At 40.3% G+C, this 27,637-nt stretch overlaps 1 protein-coding gene across 1 annotated transcript in view; it reads right to left on the bottom strand.

Moving 5' to 3' along the window:
* COL22A1 (collagen type XXII alpha 1 chain) overlaps positions 1-27,637 on the bottom strand; it is a 219,088-nt gene that overhangs the window by 33,932 nt on the left and 157,519 nt on the right. Inside the window, exons 30-43 of the mRNA XM_021532468.2 lie at positions 26,226-26,288; positions 24,461-24,514; positions 23,221-23,262; positions 20,870-20,902; positions 17,673-17,726; positions 17,169-17,222; positions 15,862-15,915; positions 13,707-13,760; positions 12,147-12,200; positions 11,206-11,310; positions 10,770-10,814; positions 8,464-8,541; positions 5,626-5,661; positions 4,664-4,717 (exon numbers count right to left, since the gene is read on the bottom strand). Coding sequence (XP_021388143.2) covers positions 4,664-4,717; positions 5,626-5,661; positions 8,464-8,541; positions 10,770-10,814; positions 11,206-11,310; positions 12,147-12,200; positions 13,707-13,760; positions 15,862-15,915; positions 17,169-17,222; positions 17,673-17,726; positions 20,870-20,902; positions 23,221-23,262; positions 24,461-24,514; positions 26,226-26,288 — 780 coding nt within the window. The remainder of the gene's footprint in view (positions 1-4,663; positions 4,718-5,625; positions 5,662-8,463; positions 8,542-10,769; positions 10,815-11,205; positions 11,311-12,146; positions 12,201-13,706; positions 13,761-15,861; positions 15,916-17,168; positions 17,223-17,672; positions 17,727-20,869; positions 20,903-23,220; positions 23,263-24,460; positions 24,515-26,225; positions 26,289-27,637) is intronic.

Raw genomic sequence — 27,637 nt, 5'->3', positions numbered from 1 at the left:
AGCCATGAGGAGGTGTGATGCACAGCATCCAGAGCATCAGTCTGCAAAATCTGACACACAGGAATAGTCTTTAAATGGGAACTGATGGAAACTGTGCTGCTGATAATGCTAAGAAACAAAATTTAGATTAGTTGGTTGGCAAATGGTGCTAATTATGCCAAGGTTGTGGGTTTGATCCCCTCATGGCCCATTCACTTCAGACTTGGATTTGATGAGTCTTGTGGGTCCCTTCCAATTCAGAATATTCTGTGATTCTGTAACTAAGAAGAAATTAAATGCTGGTGCAGTTAACAGGCAAAATCCTATGATGGGGAAAATGATGCCCAGGTAAGTGGTGCATGTGAAAATACTCAAAAATAAAGAAAGTCTGTAAGGAAACATAAGTGTATAAGGGAAGTGTGTAAGTCACATAGGATATGGTGGAATAATTCTATTACAAGACTGAAAATTAAACTTTAAATGCAGTATCTAAAATCAGTTATCATGGCAATAAAGAGAAAATAGAGGGGTGAATAAGTGTACCCTGGTTTAGGGTATAAATACCTGAAAACAAACACAAAGGCTCCTTGGAACTGTCCTTAACTGGATGGGAAAAACAACTTCAGAACAGCAAACTCTGCTTTTCAAATCCATTGGCAGTAATTTATGCATCCACAAAGGTTTTGCAATTATGAAAGCAAACGCAGGGGGAAGATGAACTTCTCAGTAAGGCTGGAATTTAGTTACCATAAATAATTAACCTAATTAAAAAGTGATTAATTCAGTGTTTATGTTAATTAAAATTATCACAATCAAAATACAGAAAGATCCTATTAAATAGGTGCCCTCACTGTTAATAGGACAATAAGAGAATGTCTCATTCAGATTGTTTCCTAATCTAAGGACACTAAGTAGGTGTGTTGAACAGAAACATTTTATCTCCCAGCACACAGTCAGGGGAGAAGAGATGATTCTCAAAACATGAAGTGTAAGGGTGGCTGGCCAGAGAGTCTGCTCCTTTAGGAGTATCTGATCAAGAATCTTTTTGAATTCAACAAAGGAAGGGAAGGAAAAAGCCATAAATTAGAATGTCAAGGACACAAATCTGACCAACAAAAAAGGATGGCTGTGATGGGAAGCAAGCCTGGACATTCACACTAATTGATCAAGGCATGTGGAAATATGAGGAGGCTTATTGCAGCAAGGTTACCTCATCCAGGACCTTGTCAACTGGGAGATTAAGGGAAAGAAGGAAATCAGAACCTAAATTTTCCAAGACACAGACCTAAGAAGAAGCAGATCTTGTCACTGGCAGTAACTGATGGGCGATCAAAACCCACAGACTGCACTTCCTGGGAGAGCAATCTGGTCCTTGCAGGAGATCAGATTGTAAACTGGGGGACCATGAACTGGGGGGGCTGAGGGACTGATAGAGCTGGGAGATGCATGAGGAGCTGTGCAAGGGAAAAGAGAGTAACAAACAGGGGGTAGACAGAAAAGGGTATAAAAGGAGCTGGTAAACCACAGCTGGCTGGAGCACTTCTTTGGCTGAGCCCTACACCTGCCCACCATGGTTTGTCCTGTCATTTTACATTTTCTAATAAACCTTTTCATAGAATCATGGGATGGCTTGGGTTGGAAGGGACCTGAAATCCCATCTCATTCCGACCCCTTGCCACGGGCAGGACACTTTCCACTGGGCCAGGTTGCTCTAAGCCCCATTCAAGGTGGCCTCAAGCACTTCCAGGGATGGGGCAGCCACAGCTTCTCTGGGCATTCTGCTCCAGTGCTTCACTATATGCACAATTACGAATTTCTTCCATGTATCTAATTTAACCAGGCAGGAGGAACCTGGTCTGCAGCAGCTGGAGGAAACAGCACTGCATATAACATCACTGAACATGTAAAATTCTTTTTTATAATTCTCAGACTAGGATATTGGCTGACTTCTCTGACAGAAGGTACTTAAGGCTACACTATTTTAATGCTTGATACAGGAATACCACCAGATTAAAATGTGATTTGGATTTTTTTTTCCAAAATCAAGATAAAGTAATTTTTTTAAGTGATTAGGGTCCTTAAAGTAGGTACAATGTGTAGTAGTTCTGTTATAGAAAAAATTAGTCATATTATTAGGGAAAAAAAGATCTAAAAAAAGCACTTTTCAGGCTTTAAGAATTGGAGCTTTGGTTAATCAGGAAAAAAAATGCAAATTTAGTGACAAGAAAATTATATATATGGAAGAAGACAACATGTCCCAGCTTTGCTGCAGAAAGAGATAATTCATAGGGATTTATGAACATAATGAACTCTAGAGGACAAACAAATAGCAAGGCTTTTGCTAAGAGGAACAGAACAAGGCCAAAGCAGTACAATTGTACTGTAAACCTAGGCAAATATTTTCAAAATCTAAATTTTAATTAAAAAAGACACTGTCTTGACAACTCTTGATATTAGACTGAGTAGCCAACAAATATTTCAAAAGGTGACTTTGGACTACCACAAAAACATATGACACATGCCTTAGGGGACAGAAAAAATCCAGAATGTAGTAATGTAAAAACCCCAATTTATTCACCAGTGGAAGAGAATTCTGGCCAAAGCTATTGCAAAAAGAGTATTGACTCTTTCACCTCCCCAAACGCAGTTGTAAATCTGATTTGCTATATCAGAGAATGCAACTGATAGCAAGCACTTCCACAAGCATCTGTTGAGTTTGCAGCTCAAAATATAATTCAGAGAGTAACTTGATGTATATAAATGTGATTTAAAAGAATTTTTCAGTCTCAGAAAGAAAAACATGGAATACATTTGCAAAGGCCACAGCAAAGTACAAGACACTGAGGCAAACCATTCAGACAATTGACAATGCATGGCTTGGGAGTTGCACGGCAAATTCATATTAGCAATTCAAATTGGAGCTTTCCTATCCAATGAGACCCTGTTTGAACACAGCAGAGTACAAAAATGGACATATTTCAGAGGATACAGGAACACTGCACTGCCATACAAGAGTGCAGAAGCAGAACAAAAAGTTCCTTATGCTAGTTAAAAAAAGATAGAGATCAGGGAACTGCAAATGCATGATCTTGTCAAAATAGGTTATCCCTGCTGACACACCAAGAAATGTTGGAATGTGCCCTGTACCTCCAATTATATCTGCTGAAACACAGATAGAATGATTTAGCAAATGTTCAGACAACGCAGAAAGGTTCTAAAAGATATATTGATTGCAATTAAAGTAGTGAGTGTAATCGAGAATGTGTTTTAGAAGTAGCCTGAGGAATGTTTGTATTTGGATTAATTTTCTATGGGGAAAAGAAAAATGTAAAGACCTTAGTGCTGCATCTCCAACAGCTGACCAGCCAATGATGATCTGAGCAGAGCCAGGAAGAGACTCCAAAAAGCTGCCTCAGGCACTCTCCTCACGTAGTACAGCTCTAATAAACCTATCTATCCTCTCCTGTTCAAAACATCTTAATTAAAAATTTCAAACATCTGAGACAAGGTGATGAGACCTAGGGACAAGCAGCAGAACACAATCAATCCCAAATCTCTGTCTGCCCAGGGACACAAGGGACCATTTCAGCTATCATGGGCTCTAGAAGAAAATCCTGGCTTAAGCATTTGTCTTGTGACAAAGTATAGAGTCACAGAATCATAGAATGGTTTGGGTTGGAAGGGGACATAAAGATCATCCAGTTCCAAACTTGTGCTATGGGCAGGGACACCTTCCACTAAAAGATGCCAAGATTCCACCAACATGCTCAGAGCCCCATCCAGCCTGGCCTTGAACACTTCCAGGGATGGGGCATCCACAACACTCTAGGAATAATTAGGTGGGAAGAAAACAAGACCTTCTTTCCACAGGAAAGTACCCCCTTCAGGCCACCTGATGGATGTCAGTAAAGCCACACTGGGGTTGAAAAATGCTCGCTGTGAGTGCTGGTACCCATTTCAGAAATGACAGCATCACAGAGCAGCACTGAGGAGAGTTCCAGGAGGTCACTCCCCCTCCCAACACGTACCCTTAAATCTAAAGATCAAAAGCCCTTCAAAATCTTCAGAGCCTCCTTCAGGGGACTGGTTTTCACATCATAGAGGAAAAAAATTCTCCTCTGTCTGATGCAGCACTGAAGTGGAAGCAGGCAGAGAGAGGGGCCAGCTTTCCAGCTGGGAGTCTGCCACGTTCCTCTCTGTTCCTCAGTTCCATGACTCACCACTGAGACAGTGGGAGGACAATGCACCAAGAGGTTAAAATGTCCTCAAACATGCACAATAGCAGCAGCAAAATGAACTCACTGAGAACTTAACAGCTGTGGCCCTGTTTTAACAGAAAGGCTACTTATCTCAGTGGATTCTAAGAACTTCCTAGACAGTCTAACCACCATCCTTTTCCAGTGCCTGGGATCTTTTCCCAGTGTATGCTGCCAAGTCCCTTCTCCAGTGTCATTTTAAAATGGTTCAGTGGTGAACCCCACTTTCCTTGAAGCAATCCTCCTTATTCCAACTAGTTTCCTCTGTGACATCCTAAGTTGTAAGAGTTCCCCTTCTGCAAATCATGTTCCTTGGACAATCCTACTAACACTCAGAGACTGCAGTTGATTATCAGCACAAATTTAAAGGGAAATTAGATGCAAGCACTGACAAATGTCTTGAGCACTTACACTTTTATTTTACTTACATCCTGGCCAGGAGGCCCCTGTGGTCCAGGGATACCAGGCACACCACGGGGACCCTGAGAGGGAGAGAACAGACAAACCCAGTAATATGAGTAGTATTTATGAGGTGCTTCTTCGCTGAAGAGAAGAAATATTTAACCTAATAGTTATTGGTGGAAAATTTAACCAGTCAGTACCTACAGAACTATGAGAGAGTTTAAGAAAAAATATAATTACAGCTCATACTGCAGTATGCTGGTATCAGTCATTTCTGTGCTTCAAGGGATTGCATGTGCGTCACTAAAGTCAAGCTTCCCATACATTGATTGGAGAGGTAATAATGACCCTCTACAGGAGGCAGGTTTTTGAACAGGAAGAAAATATGACTGAGCACAGGACAATAGAGGAGAAAATGAGGTCCATCTCCTCAGTTCCAGGCTATCACACTGCTAGGACTGGCTGCTCTACTGGAAATTCAGGCTAGTGTCCACTGAGACCATGGTACACAGTTTTTTGTGCCACACCAATGGATTGCATCCTTGAAAAACTGAATGTTTAGGGACTGAAGTGTGTTTGGTGAATACTTAAATCTGTAAGATTTAAGTAAGAAAAATGTTCTAAAATGTTTTCTTTTAAACCTTTGAGGCCTCAGCTATAAGAAATATGCCTTGAATTATGTGCCTTAAAATAATTTTTTGAAAGAAGGGTGAAGCAAGTCACTCATTATTTCTCTTGTAGGACTAGTGACACATAAGGAAAAGTTTCCACCAGGCCAAGGCTCTTGATAACTCTTTCTCACAACTCAATATAGCAGATAATACCTGGTAATACACAGAAATTCTGGTGGATCAGCCACCCTGTGACCATTCCTTGAGCAAAGCCAAAGCAATTATATCTGCCCTCATGAGATGACTGGTAAAAACATAGTTAGTATGGTTGTCCCCTCCCCAAAGAATTTGGGTATAGCTAGAAAGACATACTGTACCAGTGACCCTTTGTCTCCTGGGGGTCCTGCAGGGCCCTACAAACACAAAAGACACAGCAATCAAAACATTTACAATTCTCATTTAGCAGGGTGGGTCCTGCATTAAGGCATTATTCTCTGCACTGGACTGTGTGCTGCACTCAGGAGTGTGGATGTGTGTGCACACACTTCCCTCCCAGGTGCAGGACAATCCATGCTCCTGGCTGGGTCTGGAGACACAGAGCCACAGCATCCACACATCCCTTGGGCTGGGACAGGACAACCCCAGGTTCTGGAGACCACTACATTCAGCTACCTCTTACACAAGATAAAACATCCCACAGGACTTATGTGCTCTTTAATTTAGGTCAAAGCAGGGGGAGGGCAGTGGGCTTGTTCATGCTATTTGTTTGGGGATGCAGCTTAAAATGTGCAGCTGAGTAGAGGGAGCCACTGGCAGGTACCCACTTCTACAGGAACACCACAGAAGTGATGCAGTACCATATCCAGCATGGGTGACTCAATCTGGTATTCCAAACACACCCAAAACAAGGCTTGAATAAATTAGCTACCACTATAACTTTTTGCTTTTTGTTTCAGGCACAGTAACTCATTAATCCTCACAATGTCACCAAGAAAGAAGATACCTTAGTGCATGTTAAAGAAATGGCTAAATGAATAATTTAATTAATACCCACAAGGCAAAGCAGGGCAAAATTGAAGCCTTTCTACTTATACTGTGCATCCATGCATTAGGCAGCCTCAATATAAACATGTGAATTCACCCCAATTGTCTAAGCTGTCCCCTACTCTGTTAGAAATAACACACTCTGCTAATGCTCAAATTTATGGCTCAGTGTTATGTAAATTGTAACTCAATACTTCAGCAGATAAGGTAAAAAAATCCTCATCTATATATACATTTTGTGCAGGGAGCAAAGCCTGAGAGAGGTTAAGGGCACACACACACACAAGGAAACAGGGTGAGGATTCCAATTAAAAAGAGTTGTTGGCTCTCAGCTCTGAAGCTGAAGTATTATAAACACAATTTTGTCACATTGCTAAAAAGAGTAGAGGCTGACATCTTTAATTCAGCATGTAATATGCACTGAAGCAACTCCACTGATTTTATTCTGGGGTTTTTTTTGTTTGTTTTTTTTTTTTTTTTTTTTTTTTTTTACTGTGGGATTCAGTCTTTGTGACAGTCTGCTAGATTTAAGGTTATACAGCATTGGTTTTTTTTTTTTTTCCAATTCCAGTCTTTGCACTGGAGCTGAGGTTATGATGAATTTACAGTGGAAAAAACCCCATCATAATAGTGGTTTGGTTGTTGTTTTGTTGGGTTTTGTTTTCTTTTTTAAAAGAAGAATTTAGTAAAGCAAATTAAATAAATAAAACATATAATTTGAGAACAGTGTGGTGTGTAGGTGGCTACACATCCTGACAGTGGGCAAATAATGAAGACACTGAAAAAACCAATCTTCTGGTGTGAGACAAGAGATGTCTGCATTTGGAGTCAAGTCCTTAGTCATTTGTGTTTATGGAGATGAGGATGCTAAATCCCCAGTGAAGAACAACTTTGTCATCCTGTGTACATCAGGATGCAGACATGAACTCATCTAGCCCTGGACTGAATCTAAAAATCTGTAATTAAAGACTGTCCATAGCTAGTGATTTTCAAACAAGCTACATGCTCATTTATTAATTTAATTTAATTAATGGCTGAACATTCAGAAGTGCAAGAACACCCCTGGTTCCTTAGATAAATCATAGATAAATCTATAGATTCTTAGATAAATCAAAGGAAACCTGCAGTCATTTTTAACCCTGTGAGGACCATAAAAGCCATGATACAATCACAGTGTGAAACAGGATCAACCCAGTCTGATTTAACTCAGAATTCAGCACGGTAAAAGCAAATGTTAAGTGGATATATACCTGAGAAAGCCAGATTTTTCAATTCATTACCCAGGAATATGACTTATAATTTCAGAGCAACTTCTTGTACTAATTGGGACATTTATAGCTAGATAAACAGAGCACTAACAACCAAATATTGATGACTGGTCCAGGATCATGGCATGTATGAGGTATTGCAAAACAATGCAAGGGCTCAGATGTCCTCTTGCAATTACAGCCAGAAATAGCATTTGCTTCCTCTTAAACATATTTCATTGGCAAATTCAGTGAATAGCTGGAGGTCTCTGAGCAGGACTACTGCCAGAGCACTCCCAAATCCCCCTCATTTCTAGAGGAGTTGCACATGACAAGTACTGGAGTGATCAAAGCGCAGCAACAGGAAAATCCAAATTTTCCGAGCAGACTCCCAGATACATCATGGGACCAACTGATAGTCAGGAGGGCAGAGCTGGATGAGGTCAAACCTACCATTTGTGGGAAATTCTGGGGAGGAGAGCCCTCTTGGAACACAGCAATTTAAGCAATCTGATTTTGCATTTTGCTATTGGACTGTCGCTATGTCACTGATGTGGGCATGGCTGTACCTGTCCAGGAGACCAGAGCTGCAGTGTTGGCACAGATCTCCACCCTCATCCACAGCCAGTGCACCAGGATGATGCACAAAATTCAGGAGTGACAGTCCTGACAAAATTCAGGAGTGACAGTCCTGACAAAATTCAGGAGTGACCCAAATCAATCCCACAGCACTTTTAGCCCTCATAGCAGACATGTGACGTGTGAGCTACAAATGGCAGCCTCTGGACTCTTCTGGAATTTTCACCTTCAGAAGGCAAAATGTCCCACAGGCTCTCAGCATAGCTGAGCACTGACAACACATTCCCAGGTGCCAGTGTCTGATTTTCCACCTCGTTACAGGTTGCAGCAGGAGCTGCTACTTACAGGGGGTCCAGGCAGGCCAACTCCTGGCACTCCTCTGTCTCCTGGCTGTCCAGGGAGGCCAGGAGCTCCCCTCTCACCCTGAAATAAAGGAAAGAGGTAAAATCTTTGTGTACTGATGAGAAAATGTGCTGAAATGCAAGCAGGTGGTACATCAGAATGTCACATCAGTACATCTGGTCCTGATCCTGCCCACAGAGGGACAGATTCTACTTGTGGCAGCATGGGGACATTTACTGTCTCATCATGCCACTGTCCTTTTCCACCCCAGGGCCCCAGCCCACCTCTGCAGGCTCAGTGTGCCACATCACATCACAGAACTGAGTGGAAACACAATCTTTGCACGTGTTCATTTATTTCAGTGTACCACATCAAATTTCCAGCATTTCACAGAATCACCAAGGTTGGAAGAAGGCTTCAGGATCAGCCAGTCCAACCACCAGCCCAGCAGCACCTTAATCACCCCAAATTATACCCCCTAGAGCCACATCCAGAACACTTCCAGAATCAGTGACTTCACAGGGTAGCAGGCGCTTTCCTTGGCTTGGGGAAGGACTAAGCACCATAAATCACTTTTCTCTCTCTGTGCTTCTGTGGTAGAAGGCTAAGGCACAAAAATTGCTGAACATAGATCATTTATCTAGGGAAGACAGGATTAGGGAAGTTCTACTGCATCTTAATAGTCTTTCCTTTACCAACGTAGACCTACTTACAGAAGTGTATGAAATTATTTTGGTAAAATGTGAGTCAATACTCCTACCACTCTCTCTCAATCACTGTACTAGAAAAGGAAAACCTTCCCTTCTAAAAAACAGATTTTCAAAGTAAAACCTGAAAAGCACAGAAAACAGGTTGACATTGTTCAATGTACACTGCAGACAGAGGGCTAAGAAAGAATTCAGCTGTAAGACTTTCATTTAACATCTGTTTTCTAGTTATAGGGAGAAATCAATAAGATCTTTATGGATTGCATTGCAGTTGGGAGATTTGGTCTCACGTTGGCAGTAGATTTATAACAACCAATCTTATTTATGCTATTTATTATGACATTATTTCTAGCTATATAGAAGCATGATAGAAAAATTTTTACCTGTGGATTCTGCCCACTCAAATTTAAATCTGCAATATCTCATATTTTCCCCCTTTCTTGCTTTCTTCTTAAGTTAATCTTTTACTACAAAGAAATAATACTGCAAGGCCAGTGAGAAAAAATGCATTCTGATTAGTTCAAACACTCCACACATCCCTTATCAGTTACTTTATTCAGAAAGATAATTTTAATACAAAAATTTAAATAGTATTTTCCCACACACAATTAAGACTTTTATAATCTTCTGTTGCTATTGAATAGAATACTTAATGAGATTTCTTTTAGTGTTTTTTTTCTGACTTTTATATTAATTCTCAGTCTATTAGTGTGTGTCTGTGTGGGTGTAGGTCTGTGTTCTGAACTGTCAAAGATATATAGAAAAGACTACAATGCATTTGTACAAAATGCATCAAAATTAAAAAAAAAATCATAGCAGTTTGGTTATTTCAAAAATATGGGATGTAGATGGATTGGGTCTCAGACTCCTATAATCCTGCTTCTATCACTTACAAAATCTATTTGAACATCTGATTCTTCTTCCAGGCCACATCAGAAAATGGTAATTTTGAAGAGAACAGTTTTTGAAATGTCTGATTAAATGTTCAAGCATAATCCAGATCCTCCCAGAATCAAAGATTTCTGCTGTTTTATTCCTTTCTCTCTTTTCTGTGTGATTATAAGGGAATAAACATTACTTTCAGCAGAAGTTAGTGATATCAACCTTTTCAACTAGCCAGTCTTTGCCTCAGTAGAGGAGGGGGATACCAGGACTACCTGGTTCTACTGGAGAAATAATTCATATCCTTGCAGAAAGGTGAAGGGAACGAGTGCTAGGGAAAAGTTTTCTTTTAGGGCTGACAGGTGAGAGCAGATCACCCCAGAGCCATGCAGTATCTCCCTGGTTGTATGGATTAAAGGGTCCCAGTCACAGTTTCCCTGAAAAGTGTGCGCTGAGACCTCCATCTGTGCTGAATTCCTATAGTGCTGGAATGTATTTAAATGTGGAAAGTGAACACATCTAATTCATATTTGAGTATTTACATCCACAGAGATGCTGGAATAATAAAGAGAGGAACCCTCTAGAAGGCTAGAAGTGCATTTTTGAGTCAGAGCTTTGCAAACTCTATTTTCCAGTGGAAAACAGATCATGTTTGCACCATGTTCTTCTCTCCAGTTAAAGTGATTAAGATGACCAGTCCACAATGAAGTCCATCCTCACCTTATGTCCAAAGGGTCCTGGCAAGCCTGGTGGTCCTCTTTCCCCCTAAAGTGACAAAAGCAAACCAAGAAAACAGTCACCATCCAGCCAAACAAAAGCTTGGAGTTTGCTACAATCAAGGCAGCAAGTCTCTCATCACTGCCCTCCTAAGCTGACACTATCCTGGCAATATTTTACTTTACCAGTAAAACATGTAACCAAATTAAACAATCTGTTAGCTGGGCAGGAATTAAAACTTTTAGGTAACTTCCATCAAGATAATAATTTTTGTACTAGTAACAAGGACAATAGCTACTCCTTGTTGGAGGTCTCTGTTTTCAATATAAATTTCAGAAATATATCTTCAGTTCTCTCTCTCTTTTTTTTTTTTTTTTTTTTTTTTTTTTTTTTTTACATATTGAACTAGTCAAGCACAAAGCTTGCCAGCAGTACTTACCCTTTCTCCATCTTTACCCTTCCCAGGCAAACCTGGCTCTCCAGCACGCCCTGGCTCACCAGGTGGCCCAGGTAAACCCACTTTTCCTTCTTTTCCAGGATCACCCTGTAAAAGAGAAGCCATCAGAACTCACTAGAATACTATAGATAATTACCATCTCAGATCTTTCACTGGAACTGAAAGACATAGCTATTTTCCTAGATGTCTCACCTGGATTTCTTTTGCTATCATAAGAAAACCTCTTTAATGAGAATTCTTTTCCTTCAGTAATCTCAAAGCACTTGTAATTTAAGGAAAGTAAAAGAAGACTTCAAAATGTTTTGAGAAGCAGCAATATGTGGTAGTGTGCTCTCTCCATGGAGCACATCTCAACCTGAACTCGTGAAAATTGGTTATCCCTGCGGTGACACTGATTTTACTGAAGGAGCTGGGATTCATTCCCTTTTAAGCCTCAAATATATGGATATAGGGGGTCATGTTTCTGATTAATCATTCCTACTCCAGAAAACAAAGATCAGGACTTCAGCATGCTGGGTACTCTGGGTGCATGACCAAACACAAGCCCCTGGCTTCAGAAAGCTCATGAAAGGGGACAGAAAGCCAGTTTTTCTTCCAGTTTTGGATTTACAGTGATGAACAGGAGTTTCTTAAAACATCAAATGCCCACTTTTGTCAGGTAATGAAGACCATAATTGTGTAGCAGTGACTTCACTATATCCAGTCATATCTCAGTGGTTTATTAGGTAAATTATGAAGTTGCAACTCGGTGAAAACCTTACAGCACATTTAATAGAGGAGTTCAGACAAGATAAATTCATGAGCCCATGTGTCTTAACCATCCATGAACCTACAAAATAATTTCCCCATTCAGAAGACATCTGTCCCTATTATTTAAAATGCTCAAGACAAAAAGAAACAAACCCATCAAAGAATCAACTCACCTTTTCCCCCTTTTCTCCTGCCTTTCCTGGGAGTCCAGGGACTCCAGGCCCACCCTAGAAAGAAAAGAACTTAAAAGCTTAGAAGGTTTTTTTATAGGCAGTATTGGATTTTAAACAAAGGAGCAGACCTGAGGGTTCAGTATAGTTTATCTCAAGGGTCAGTATCAGCCCTGCATTTCCCAGTACAGAAAACCTGTAATCCAGAGAACACCATAGAATGTCTGTAACGGGTCCTTAAAGGAGGAATTTCATTTTCAGTATAAAAAATAGCTGAACAGGAAAAGCAGAAAGGGAGCTAGTATCAGATTTGAGCATTCTACCAGTAACTATTTCTTTCATTTTGTGAAATTCTCAATACCAACAACCCCCAATCACCACCTCTGTATCAGAGAAGCCAAAAGCCTCCCAACACCAGGAAATATAGCTGTGTTCATTTCTTCCCCTATTTCAGTTTTCAATCCTTTTAACATCTTGGCAGGTCTCAGAGGACTCTGTGTCAAAATATAGATGATTTAGAGCTCTAAATTAAGTACTGTAACTTCCTAACCCACCAAAACATATTTTAGAATAGTACTTCGTTTTAAGATGTGAAATCATGTCTTGGCACCATTAAGATTGGATTGACCTCAGAATGGATGTGATAATTATTTTCCTTTCTGCACCAGTAAAAATTATTTCCAACTATATTGGCTTTTATAGGTAATATATTGGTATTACTGGTATAGAAGTTTGCTTAATGGAATATGAAATCGAAAAGTTCTTAATTTTCAATATCACCTTTCAGTTTGAAGTTAAATCACTACATTAATATAATTAAATCAAATGTATCTTAACAATTAGTTGAAGGGCAATTTAAGTTTTCTTGGATTGCCAAGGTAATAAACTCTGGTTCTAATAGCGCTATGTTCTAAACTCCTGTGCCTGAATACATCATATCCTGAGGTCTAAATGCTGTTTTTCACCTACTTCAGTCTAAGCTCAGTGAAACCCCAGGAACTAGAAAGAAAATTACCCCAATGGAGCTGGGAGTAGGGTTAATCCAAAGACTTTTTTAGCAAATATGAAAAATTTTGTCATACACAAATTAATAGTGGTGATGAACACCTGTAAGGGGGACACTGCACTGATTTCAAGGGTCTTTAGGCTCAAATGCCTACACACTTTCATAATAAAAGTGGGTGTTTACTATGATATTTTTATATCAAGAAGTCTTGTTTACAAAAGGAAAGGATGAATGAAAAAAAGGCAAAGAAAACAAAACCAAAGACACAATAAACATTGAATTTTTTCTCTTGAAGAGTTGGCAGCAAAGATTACTTTTAACAATTTGGTGAGGAATGAAGCAGCTCTGTTTCCTTGATAAAATGAATATGAGAAGATAGTTAATGGATATGCCATTCCCAGGTGCCTCCAGATCTTTCAATTCAGCCATAAGAAGCAAGTTTAATGAAAGACAGCCTTTTGAACTTCATAGTAATCCCCATGGAAGGGAAAACTAAATATGTTAAATAAAGAAATCAGGGCACAGATGGGAAAACAAATACACTGGTGCATACTTACCACATTTCCTGGCAAGCCTCTTGGTCCTGGGGGCCCTGCTGGTCCACTCAAACCCTGTTTTAAGAAAAATGAAGTGTGTGTGTGTGCATATCGCAACTTGTATCACCATAGGAACAAGGTGCTCCAATTGAGATTGGATTTTATGTCAGACAAGGTGTTGTACATCAAGAAGGCAAAAGATAGCACATTTGTTTGAAACTATTTAGTGTAAAGAATAATGAAACAATACAAAATGGATGAAAGCTCTCTTTGGGAGCTTAAAGCTACCTTCTATCAAAAGAAATCCTAAATCTAGCTCAGATACAGGAAGGAAAGTCTGGGCCAGAAACATCAGAAGAACAGAGTAAAGAATGTTGATTTATCACAAAAAAAAATTTAGGTCAACAAAATATGCTTTGTTGACAATTCTACCTTTCTCTGCTGTGGGGGAAAAAACCTGAAAACATTCTTTTGCACTAAACAAGTGAAATAGCCTAAACCATTCAGAATGTATAGTTTTGAATTGCAGGTCTTTATCTATTTGCAAGTCAAAGCTTTGTAGCATGAAAAAGCCCATGTGTGTCCCCAAATTTTCATGGGATACATTAGAGGACATATATTTGAGGATTTATGTCCCCATAGAAATGTGTGTTTGGGGTTATCAGGCTGTATTTAGAGGTTTCAAAGAACCATAGATTTGGGTTGGAAGGAGCCTTAAACATCATCTGGTTCCACACCCTCTGTCATAAACAGGGACACCTTCCACTAGACCAGCTGGGCAACCAGTGCCAGTGCTTCATCCCCTTCAAAGGAAATAATTTCCTCCTAATACTAATCTAAACCTACTCTCAGTCTGAAGCCATTCCCCCTTGTCCTATCACTCCATGCCCTTGTTGAAAGTCCTTCTCCAGCTCTGTTGTATCTCCTCTTTAGGCACTGAAAGGGGCTCCAAGATTTCCCTGGAGCCTTCTCTTCTCCAGGCTGAACAATCCCAACCCTCTCAGCCTTTGCTTATGGCAGAGGTTTTAAAATTTCCTCATTTCTGTGTTATTTACAGTCACTGGTCTATGAGCCAACAGAAACACTCAGAGCAGCAGCAGACTGTGAAAGGATGGCAAGAAAAGAGAAGGTGCCTGAAAATACCTGCATTTCCAGATCATAAACATCCTCTGAGCCACCACGTGACACAAAGAAATAAAACTAGGATTTCATGGAAGAGGGATGGTTTTCACTTTTTTTTTTCCCCTCTTATCCAAAATACTAAAGGGTCCTTCAACCAAGAGTGAAAGACACCTGAAATAGGCAGTTCAGAGTTTAGGGTCAAAGTACTCCTCAGGGACAATGTCTAAGCACAAGCCCAAGTAAAGAAACCATGAACACAAAGGTGGAAGAAGAAATTTCAGTGATCTAGGATGCATAATTTGGATTTCCTATTCCCTCCTTCTCCTAATCGCAGTCATCCCCTCTCTCAATCAATATTTCAAACAGTTCTTCAGTGTTTCTTCCTTCTTGGCTTGCAAAGAAAGTCTGAAGCCTTTTATTCAGCTGCAAAGATCTCATATTATCTCACAATAATAAAACTGGACTGGAATCCTTTGCTGTTCCTAAGCACACAGAAAGACAAGAACAAATGCCTCAAAAAGGGATGTGGGATGAGTTTTCGGATGAGCCAGTATTAAAAAACAAAACAAAACCAAACAAAACAAAACAAACAAAACAAAACAAAACAAAACAAACAAAACAAAAAAACCAAACCAAAACAAAACAAAAAAAACCAAAACAAAACAAAACAAAAAAAACCAGTGAAGCCTAAAAGCACCCATGATCAAAAACCAATTCCTGCTGCTGCTGAGTAGTGAGCTCCCTGCTCCAGCTGGCTGCCTGAGCTGGGCTGACATTGCAGTGCAGTCACACTCACTCAGAAAAGGGTGTTTTGTTAGGCAGGGAGAGACTTGAACAGGAAAAGATGCACAACCTTGAGTTGGGCTGAATGGGGCATTGATCTGTTTGGTGCAGATGGTCCTGTTTGCCCACAAACAGCCTCCTCCAGCTGTGGATGAGGATGTGCTCTGTGTTCAAACAGCCTGGGACTGCAAATCCACAAGATGTTAATGTCAGTGTCCCTTCAGGTGTGTTACTGTCAGGGAAAAATGCTGCAAGGGAAGCAATTACTCACAGTCTCTCCAGGGGCTCCAGCCTCTCCTCGGGCTCCTTTCTCCCCCTTTCCACCCTGTGAGAAAGGAGAGGCACCAGCTGATTAGACATGGAAGGAGACTTCCTGCCAGACAAAAAGGCTTCAAGATGCCTGAATGTTTACTAGGAATTGGTTTCGTTAACCAATTTACAGAGGCGTAAATGGCTGCGGAAATAGCTCCCAGTTCTCTATGCAGCAAGAAAAAGAACTATAAAAATAAAACCCTGAGACTTTAGAAGAGTTGCTAATGACTGATCAGCTCAGACACTGTTTCTCAGCACAGGATGCTGAAACCTGCAGGTATCAATCTGGGTGAAACTCCTTCCTGTCTTCAGGACTACCAACTACTTAATTTCCAGCTGAACATTGATGGTCTCCCTTCACAGAAGACTTGCCTACAGTTCTGAAATATAAACATCAGTCATCTAGAAATGGTAATAACAGATCCCCATGCAGAAGTTTTGTCCTAATCATAAATATCAGAGAGCCCTTTCTGAAGAATTTTTGCAGGACAGTCTACTCACTGAACTATCCCCCATTTAGCAGATATTAGTTAAAAGTTGCATGGCATTATTGTGTTTTTTCTTGGGTTTTGGGGGGTTTGGTTCTGCTTGGTTTGCTGTTATTGGTTTTTAGTTTGGAGGTTTTTTTGTTTGGTTTGGTTGTTTTTGGTTTTTTTTTGAATGCTCAAACTGCTGTTAAGACATGCTCAGACACCTGTTTAAGGTGTTGATGCCCAAGTATTGATGATTCTATAGGTTGGGCACAGCATGCATGATGGCAGAGTGAACACCTACCCATGTTGAATGGAAACACCTCACTATTGATTGGAAATAGTTTTGTGTGACACAATAAATTTTCTGAAGATGGCTGAGACCATAGAACCATTTCATATGAGCCATTGCTCATTCCAGGTCAGATGAGCTAGGCTTGAATCTGACTGCCCTGCAATGTTTTGGAAATGAGATTTATCTGCAAGACCTGTGGTTTGGTAGAAGCAGTACAAGATGCCCTCTTGAAGGTCCATGAAGATGGAAGAAATCTCTCAGACTATACTGACCATGCTACAGAGATAATGTATTTCTGAGCTGATTTTCCTCCTATTGTCCTGCAGCCCAACGGAAGTAAAAACTTCTACAGAACTTCCTGAACCTATGATGGTAGGTTCAAAAAAAAGATGAAAAAAGAAATGGGCTGCTGGTGTGTAGGAAGGATTATTTACAGCAATACAGACCTTGAGGGCATTCCACTCTAGTCATGTCAAAGATTTTCTTCAAGGTCCCTCTTACCTGTGCTCCTGGAGGTCCTGGCACACCTTGCTCACCTGGGACCCCAGGTAATCCCTGCAAAACAGAGGGAGAAATAAAGGAGCTCTTTCCATGAGAGAAGTGTGATTTTTACAGAGGCTGTCACTGCACAGGGCTCTGTCTCTTCTGGGAGCTCCATCCAGAACAAAAGAGTCCAGAATACAAATGCAATACCCAAATGCACAATTTAGCTGGGCCACATGACTTCAAAATCCCTTAATAAATCCTGCACATAAATTACTGCCAGCCAAGCTTTGCCTAGCAAATCCCATAGTCCTCTTTTCAGCTACTAAGGCCCAGACTATAGATTAGGTGCTTAAACTCCAGTAATCATGTAGCTTCCTCTACAGGCAGTACAAAGATAAGCACCACTGTGGCTATTTCTGATGAGAGAAGCATCCCAGCTACAGAAGCATGTCCCACCCTCTCCCTCCAAAACTGACCACTCTCATGTCCCTTCTTGAAGAAACACTTGGCTGTACTTACAGGTTCTCCACTCATTCCTTGATCTCCTTTGTCTCCTTTTGGTCCAGGTTCACCCTAAAATAAAACAATAAGACAAAGAGAGAAATAAAAGCTATTTCCAGGGCTGGAACTCACACTAGTCCTGTTTAGTAAGTGGTCTCTTTCAATCAGTTATCTATTTCTGACACAAAATAGTTTCTTCAAAGGGCCTTGAGGTCAATGAGTCAAAACTGAATGCCACACTAAGACATGGAAGATCACTGTCTAGACTTCCTGATACTAACTGAAAAACTACTCAGCTTAAAAGACGAACATTTTGCCCTCATGCAAAAGAGTAGCTAAGAATATACCCCAAATAAAAAATTAATCTCAAATGCTTTAAAAGGCTACATGATGTAAACAATAGCAAAAGCACCAGTGCCAGTGCACTACCTCTCAGTAGGACCACAGCCCTCATGTCAGCCTACAGTGATCCGAGATACAGTTCCCTATTCCACTTATAAAAGAGAAGTGTTCAGTGATCATCTGGAGCATTTCCAGAGGTGGGCACTACACAACTATTCCTGATCTCTAGTTCTATTAACATCTCCATACATTCATGCAGCTTCCTCTCCCTCCTGCAATGTCAGTACATTTTTTCATGCACCACCACCACTGCCTAATAAGATTAATTTATTCCTGTTCTTCCTCCTTACACTAAATTGAATATGCATTCAGACAGAAGTTCATCAGCTTAGTCCTGTGGTCTAGAGCAATAATCAATAAATCCATATGTCTGCTTTTTATAAATTGAAAAGGAAAGCACACAATTATAGAACTAGCTGGAATAAACCAGGCACTACACAAATACCTACATTTGTATATTATTATGAACGTATGTATTCAGGCAACAACAATCATTATTTATTCATTATTTATTGTACCAAATGTTTCAATTATGCAATCAAGGAAAAGTAAGAACATCAGTGATTTAAGCTACACACACAAGCAAGGAATAGTGATCAGCCAAAATGCAGAACCAGACAAATCAGCTTGAATTTTATTTATGTCTGCTATTTGCCAATCATTTCTGCAAAACCTGGGAATTCACAGTCCATTTTCAAATGATTCTCTAACAGACAAAATAACTGTAGCTGCATAAATATTACTTATGCTTGTATTTATTATGCATTATGAATAAATATTATAATCTGTGATAAATAATGGGAGGAATTTTACTCTACAAACAGCATCCCATTAGACCGACTTTTAACCAGGCAGTCCCTGATGCCATCTAGTGTCCTTCAGAAAAACATCAGGATCACCTAAAGCAGCTCAAGCAAAGGGGCTAAAGCTGCAAACCTCTATGTTTGTGGGTGGAAGTTGTTTTGTGTAATGACATTTCAAATTCTGAAACTCTTCTGAGAGAGCAGAATGACAAAGCACAGACATAGATCAGTACATTTGTAGGCAGGGCTGGTGTTACTCCGTGGGAATAAGGATGTGTATTACCAGGGAAAACAAAATTGCAAAGCAAAGAGGTAAATGTGGGAAGTTTTTAAGATCTTCCTCCCTTTGACTTTTTCCTTGCTACTTGACTCGCACAGCAGTGCAAAATCTAACAGCCACAGACATGGGCTGAAGGATTTCTTTGTAGATTCATACAATGGTTTGGGGAGAAAGGGATCTTAAAATCATCTAATTCCAACCCCTCTGCCATTGGAAAGGATGCTACCCACTAGACCAGGCTGCTCAAAGCCCCATCCAACCTGGCTTTGAACATTTCCAGGCATGGGACACCCACAGCTTCTCTGGACAACCAGTGCCAGTGTCTCAGCACTCTCCCAGCAGAGAACTACTTCCAAATACCTAATCTAAACATGCCCTCTGACAGTTTAAAGCCTCTGGTCATCTTTCTGGCCTCCTCCAGATTTGCTCCAAGAGATCCAAGATATCCAGCTGACAGCTGCCACTAGCCTGGCCCAGAAGAGGACTTACAGTTCCCATGACCTGCTTCCAGCAGTGTCCTCCTATAGTCTCAATTATGCCTCAGTAATTCCTGTGTTACTTAAAGAAAAGCAAGTGCAGTGGGGGTCCAACTGTGCCTGGCCACAGTGGGAGATAGAAGGTAAAGTGAGGAGCCACCTCTTTTTGTACTGCTTTTGCCTCTTTCCAGCCATTATGTCTGATCACCACTGTGGCTCTCTTGTCCTATATCCAAGAATATTTCATGATCCTACCTGATTAGCCTAAACATATATTAAATAGCTCTCTGTTACAATACAACACACACTCAATGGGAAGCAGTGGCAAGGATTGTTTTGTGGAGAGCACATCAAAACTGTCAGCACCCTGCTGGTCCTGCCACCTCTGTAACATTACCCATGACACTCTCCTAAGGCTCATCACCTCCTTTTGACACTTTAATGTGTACACCTGTACATGCAAGGTAACTACTCTTACCTTCCCTTCTCCACCCTCACAGTGCTATGTGCAGAGCTGTCCTGTGGCAGGTGTCACCACACTTATTTTGCACATGGAGAAATACCAGCAAATGGAAAAGCTGACATGCTTCAAGCCTTATATTTTTTACTATCTTGCAGCTCATTTACCAGAGCAATGTACTCAAAGCAAAAGGAAAAACTCTTTCTGTGACTGTACCACTACAAAGACCACGTAAGATGTTAAGATGTTCTGCATGTTTCCTTAGAGTGCACATATATATATATATATATATATATAAACTTTGAGCAAAGGGAAAGAGCAAGCCAAAGAAATCCTGTCTCTTTCTCATCTCTTTCTCCAGTACTACTTCACATCCTTATTTTCTTCCTCAGCCTCTGAAGTACCTGGCATATATGTTTCCTTTCTAATGGCACTCCTACAGCCTACCTCTGCCATCCATGAAACCTCCCAAACCATAACAAATTTATTCACAGATCATGTTATGTAATTTATTTCCCACTAGGTGCTGCAAATGGGAACTAAATCTTCATTTTACACTCGGTTTAAGAGGCTGGGATAGCACACAGCTGTGTCCCAGCCACAGCTGGCTTGACTGCTGATCCACAGCTTTGTATTTCTCATCATAGCTGGTTACAGTGATGAGAATGCCCAGAACCAGACTCAATCTGGGTTCTTTACTGGAAACATTTAAATAACACAGAAATACCTAAGTATGTCTATCATATACAAGAGGGGATAAGCCAGAGGCCATATTTATTAGAGATGTTACTTACAGGAATCCTGGGGTGTGGGGTGAAGAAGGCTGTCTGGAACAGAAATCAGACTGTTAAAAACAGGATGGCATATTTTCCTTAGAATGAAACAGTTTACATATACTCCTGTCATTAGAGATTGCACATTCCATACATTCCATAAGTAGGTTTATAAAAGAGCAGCCCATTGTAATATCTGGGTATTTGGAAAGAAGCTCACAAATATCTTACATCTCCTAGAATATTTGAAATACAAACGTAAATTCAAGACTATCTTGTGTGTCCTACCACGATAAAAAAACAATCAATCTTTAAACTTTATAGCAATTTTACTGCTAGCAATCTCCAGCTCAGTTTTCCACTTGGAGCCATCTTCTGTACTATTAAATTTCCTGATAACATGAATGAGCTTGGTGTGTTCTCCCTCTGCTTTGCACCATGTACACGAAATCTCAACTGAAGTACATAGTCATTCTGAAGGGGTAGCCATAAAAAGAAATTATAAAGTTTTGTAGAAAGAGATAGAATCTTTTATCAAAGCTGATAAGACATAGAAGTAAAAAATAGACCTTGATGACACGAAGACATGCCAAAGGCTTTACCTACCTTTAAGAACTGAAACAGTCCCTGGTTCCAGCCTAGATCAGCGGGAGGGAGCATGGCCAGGACACTGTCATTCAACACCACCTTATGCCACTGCCAGGGGTGGAGGAAAGGGCTTCTTTCTCCCACTTTGGAGAAGGGAGGGACATCCCCTTTACTGCAGATGGAGCAGTGGGATAAGGCTGGCCCTGACTGGAGGGAGCGTTTTGGGTGGCATGGCTGCAGTCAGGTCAAGCTCCACCCACTTTTGTCCACTTGTTATTAATATTGTTGCTGTTATTGTTTGTTTTCTTATCTTATAGATGTTTCCATAAATTGCTCTTATCCCAACCTGCAATCTTTGCCCTCTGTGCCTCCACCTCTCCTCTCTGGGCACATGTGGGTGGAAGAGGGGACAAGTGGAAGTGAGTGACCAGAAGGTGGTTTTGGGGTCTTGGGGGGTCAGGGGTGCTAAATTACCATTCCTAAACCATGACAAATAGAAATAATTTCTCTCTACAAACACAGGAAGCTTGAGCAGTGGCACACATTTTCTCCATGTCCAGCCATGTTGTATTTTGTTTGTAAGCTGCCTTTTCTGCCTTTACCAACACAGATTCATCTTTGGTACTGTGGTCATTCTTGTCTGATACATGTGGAGTCTTTCTACACAAAGCACCATGAAGTGCTCTGGCATAGACTAATGCCAAATTTATAGCAGAGAATAAATTAAACCACCTTCTCCATTATGGGGATTTTTGAATGAATTTTAAATGAGAGATGGGACCTCTGAGATTTTAGATTATGTGATTTATTTTTATCTTCTACATAGGCAGGAAGGGTGAGTTTGGCTCACATCTTCATAGCATGGTTCAGAAAGTCACAAGGTCTCTAGTTACAAGACCTTTAAGGACTTATTGACCAAAAAACACTGCCAATAAGGATATTTATGTTTTCAACCCAATCCTCAAATATTTTGTCTTATGGACTCATGCTACAGTGTTAGCTTTCTTAGACAATCACATTATGACACACAACCTACAGCACTGCATTCTAAAACTTCTTACTTACCTTTGTAACTACTTTTATTTTTTCTATAACTTAAACTCTAAACTCTCCTCTTCTTAACATGTCTCTGATTTAAACTATAAATCCACATTCTCACTTGTATTAGCTAAGTTTGGAAGCCTTTTCCAAGGTCTCTTTGGCTTACAGGCCCAAAATTCTGAGAATTTCCTGCATTTCGGATTCCAACACTCCATTGCTGCATCAAGGTCTTTAGGCACTCAATTTTCACCGACCAACAGATCTTGATTCAAATTTTCTCCATCATCTGTGAATGAGGCAGCTGTATTCAGCTGTGGTGAGCAGAGCTGATGAGAGGATATGCCATATCTTGGAGGATCTATGATTGGCATAAATCCTGATGATGATGGGGATTATTCCAAACTGCTTACTCATGATTTTTTAGAGGGAACTCAGAGGTTTGTGTATTTACATTCAGTGGGTGCTGATTTAATCACTAGTGAACTTGTACTTATACTCAGGCTCCCCAAAGTAACTTTGCATCTTCATTTTGAAAGCAATAAATTTATGTATTCTTAGTCTGCTTTTTGCAAAGAGGCAGAGGAAGGTACAACCTCACCAAAAACAAAAGGAGATAATCTCGGAATAAATAAATTCCAAAGTTTCTGCAGAGAAGTAAGAAACTTGAAAATTATTTCTGAGGAATTTATGTGGAGGAATGACACCTTGAATATTGTTACAGCACCAAACACAATCTTACTTACTGTTCCAGGTAAACCTGGGGGTCCAGGAGAACCTGTGTCACCCTGGAGAGAGGGAAAAAAAATATAACTAATTATGTAAAAAGATTCCCAAATAAAACTCAACATTATCATTTAGAAGATGCAGCATTCCCAGATGAGATGTAACCAAACTCTCCAGCTCAGTGACACTTATGGACTGAATTTTTGCTGTCCTTGCTTTGTTGCATGCAGGATTCTCATTCTCTTGTCCTCAAACTTCTATGATTTCATCATCAACCTGACTTCACAGGTTGATGCATTCCTAAAGTTGTCTCACCCAGTTTAGCATATAAATTTAATTTGCTTTTTAAATTAAAGTTGACCAAAAGTCTTGACTCAAAGACATGTTTTAGCTAAACTTCTTTAATTGATTTAAAAAAATGTTTTTTCATCCAATAGTTAAGTTTATAAGTCCAGCTCTCCCCTAATTTTGAGTTAAAACTATGCTGTTGGTGGAGGATCTCCTGAGCACTGGCATTGACCTTCCTGTGGGCTGTGCTCCACAAACATTAGTTCCCTGACACTTGAAAGCCAAGAACTACCAAGAACTCCCAGGTAAAGGAGGTTTAGGTGCCTTATTGATGCCAGTGGATCACCCATGAAAGAGTTCCCACCTCCACAAGTGGTGAAAGTCGCTGATAAACTGAGGACTGATGGAAGAACCACATCCTGAATACCACTGCCTCTGTAATGAGGGCAGTTTTTCCACTATAACCCCACAAGCACCTGCAAGGTCAGTGTTTCTTCTTCACCTTCATGTTCACAAGGGTTGAATGTAAATCTTGGTGGACATTACCTTTGTCTCCTCTCACTTTCACTAAAATTAATGGTATTGTGATGGCAGAAGCCTAGACTGTTCCTTAAATTATTATTCCATCCCTCATAGACAGGCACAGAAAACTTTTTAGATTTTAGTTCTAGGCTCATTTATATCAGCCAATTATAAAACCGAAACAAAGAGAAAATCTTAACAAAACAAAAAAAAAAAAAAAGAAAAAAAATTCCTTGAATTAACAAAATTGTCCTTAATTTCACCAGATTTCATTGCTCATAAAATTATTGTATCCACCCCACACATACGTATTTCTGCTGCTTCTCTGTAAGTTCAGCTAAAAGTCTTCCAAATTTTCTTGTCTTCCTCAATCTCCTCTATCACTTGTCTCTGCCCCTTTTTCTCTTTTCCTCTATTGTCTAAGGAAGATAAGGTAATTTCATTACTTACTTTTTCTCCTCTTTCACCTTTCATTGCTGGGAGACCGTCTCTTCCTTTTTCTCCCTAAAAGCAGGGAAAGGAAACCAAGAAACACGCACATTTTATTGTAATGCACCAGCCTCACTAAAGTATTTTCCACTCTCAGTTATCTATCTTCCAAAATGTAGAGCAAGCAATTAAAAAAGTAACATTTTAAAGATGGCTTCAAAAATCCACTATATTTTCAAAACCAATTGTTGTATTGTGTCATCTTAGTTATTTGTTCCATTAAGTGGTTTAGTCCTGTACCCCCTTGTAAATGATCCTGCCCTCCCTTGCCTTTGCCCACTCAAATGTCACTCCTTTCCTCCCTCCAGCCCTTGTCATTAAATTCCTGCCGAGTCATTCCCTTAACCCCACCCTGGGGTCTGTCTGTCACCCGATGTCCCTTCCCTCCCACCCAGAAAGTTCCATCATAGGTGTTGAGTGATATGTCAGATTCTGGGGGTCCCCTCCTACCAATTCTCCTATTGGTGCCTGTTAGTGCCCATTCCCTGATTTCCACACCCCGTATCGCCCCATAGGTCTATGTGAAGACCATCCCCTTGTCTCCACCACCTGTTCATAAATACTGTTGCACTGTTCAGTTCAGGGCTTCTGCAGGCTGTTTGTACCTGGGTCAGGAGGATCCCTGGAGTCTCCTAATAAACCTGGATTAAAAACCCCTACAGAAGTTGACTCCTTCTTCTGTTATCATCACTCAAGTCTCTCCTACAGCTACGGGCTGAACCCAAAGCTGCCCTCCTCACCCCCAGGGAACAGGAGGGTGGCCCATGCTGCTTGCCATGTCAGGTCAAGCTGGGCAAATGCTGAGCTATCAGTGGGGGAAAACACAGCGGCAACCAATGAATATCAGTTGACTTCACAGAAAGTAAAGCACCAATCCTGAAATAACTTGCTTGTAGAAGATCCTGCTGCCTGATGCAGTTATAAAAAATAATATTTTTCCGATTGGAAAAGAGGCAGCAAAACAGCAGTTAAGACCAGGGAGTGAATATTGATATTACTGGTTTTGGTTTAGGTTGGAAGGTACATTAAAGACAATTTAGTTTCAAACCTCTGCCATGAATAGATTATGTATCCTGTGCTCTACAAGGCATGTAATGGAGCCAACGGCAAGGAAAAAGTTCAGTTGATTTTAGATCCTTCTTGATCACATTCAAGCATGTCATCAGTTATCAGGATTAGAAACCTCACTTACATGGTTAAATTTACTGTCAGGTCCCTGACCCAAATATTTCCTGGTATGAAGACATCTCCAGAGTTCTGCAGCTACCCAGAGGAAGCACTAGACACCAGGACTTGGGTAGAAGTGAAGCCATCAGAAAATAATTCAGCCATCTGAAGCCTTTTCCAGGGCTCAGTGACAAGGTGGATTAGTAACTTTTTGTTGTTACCAAGAATTTTAAATGTCCTTAAATCAGACAAGTAATTTGGAAAGGGAGTCCTAAAGTGCGATCTAACCTCTAGAGTTCTAATATTTTTTACTGCCTCACAAGCAGCATGGCACAACTCTTCCCATTTGGGACAGACACTGCTCATTAGCACCTCTGTGCCAACTGGGAACAGTCACTAGGAAGGGAATAACTTCTTGGGTACTTAGTAACCTTGGTGGTAGCCAATCAGCTGCTCACCACAGCCATCACACCAGGGACATCATCTAGGGACACTCAAGATAAGTCCTCCTGGTGCTAAAGGGCCAAAAGAAGATCAACTTGTGGTCAAAGTCACTCACCCGGTCTCCTTTTTCTCCTCTTGGTCCTGGTAAGCCCCTAAGACCAGGAAAACCTGCTTCACCCTGAAAACAAGATGAAGTGTGTGAAATCTGAATGCTGTAAGACAGACCCTGCCTGAGTTTTCTCATGAGATTGATGGTAGTTGTAGTTTGCTGAGAGAAAATGAGATTATTTTGATTATCAAATAATTTCTTAAATTTTTTTTAACCATTTCTTAAAGCAGCAAGTACGACTTCTCTGGGTTTTGCCTGTTATCTGATGCCAGAGGATTTAGGACATTTTTCTTTCATCCTGTACTGTAGCAGGATCAAGCAAGCAAATGAAAGCAGAAAAAGAAATACAATCTGACTTTTATTTTCATCATTAATGATCTGGTGTAGTCTGGAAATGCAAAAACTGCAGTGTATTAATCTGAACAGTACAGGTGTCACCCGGTGAACAGATCTAGAATTATCTGAGTGCACTATTGAACATTTGGATTTATTTCTGTTTGAACATTACCTGTGAGTTTCTGCTTTATAATGCTTGTTTTTGGAGTAACTATGATCTCTGTGTCATGTGTTTTCTCCTAAATATATCAAATTCTCTCAGTTTTAGCTCCCAGTTGACCCAGTTTGTAATCTGAAAATAACCATATGGTTTCCTATTTATAATTCTTTTCTATCTGAATTTATAGTGCAATATCACAAAGGAGATCAGTCATGGACAGGATCCAAATTCACTAAGTCTTGTACAAATACTGAACCAAGAAAAATTAATCTCTAAAGAGACTATTTTAAGTATAGGGAGAACAAAATATTATCATGGTAGAGGTGCAATGGGTCTTTAGACAAAATCAGGTGAGAAACAAGATACTGTAGTAACTGAGGATGTCTAAGATCATCCAGGTGGTGTTGGGAGAATTTTAAAGAAAGTGGCATTTGGTGGCAGATGGAGTGGTGCTTTCTCAGAGCCACCGTGGGATCCTGGCTGTCATAGAATCATGGAATGGTTTGGGTTGGAAGGGACCCTAAAGATCTTCTAGTTCCAGCCTCCTGCCATGGGCAGAGACACCTTCCCTCAACCAGGTTGCTCCAATCTGGCCTTGGACACTTACAGGAATGTAAATGACAGTGGGATCCCTGCGATTCCAGAGATCCAGAGAGTAATCAGAGCATCTAACGTTGAAGGAGACAGAGGAGAATTTAGAGGGAAAATAAAAACGTGGTGTAAATTTGGCTTCTGAAAAGGTTCTGAAGCAAAATATCAGTGACTTTCTATGAGTTCAAGGACAGAAAGTTAATACAAAACAGCCAATGTAGATTTGTTAAAAACTAATCATATAAAACCCATCCAGTTCCCTCCATAGACATGAAAGCTAAGCAGACAAGAAGAAAGCATTTTCCTGATGTATCTTGACTTCAGTGAATTA

Source organism: Lonchura striata, chromosome 1, assembly GCF_046129695.1.
Source record: "Lonchura striata isolate bLonStr1 chromosome 1, bLonStr1.mat, whole genome shotgun sequence".
Classification (NCBI taxonomy): Eukaryota; Metazoa; Chordata; class Aves; order Passeriformes; family Estrildidae; genus Lonchura; species Lonchura striata.
This window is presented reverse-complemented; position numbering and strand designations above follow the sequence as displayed.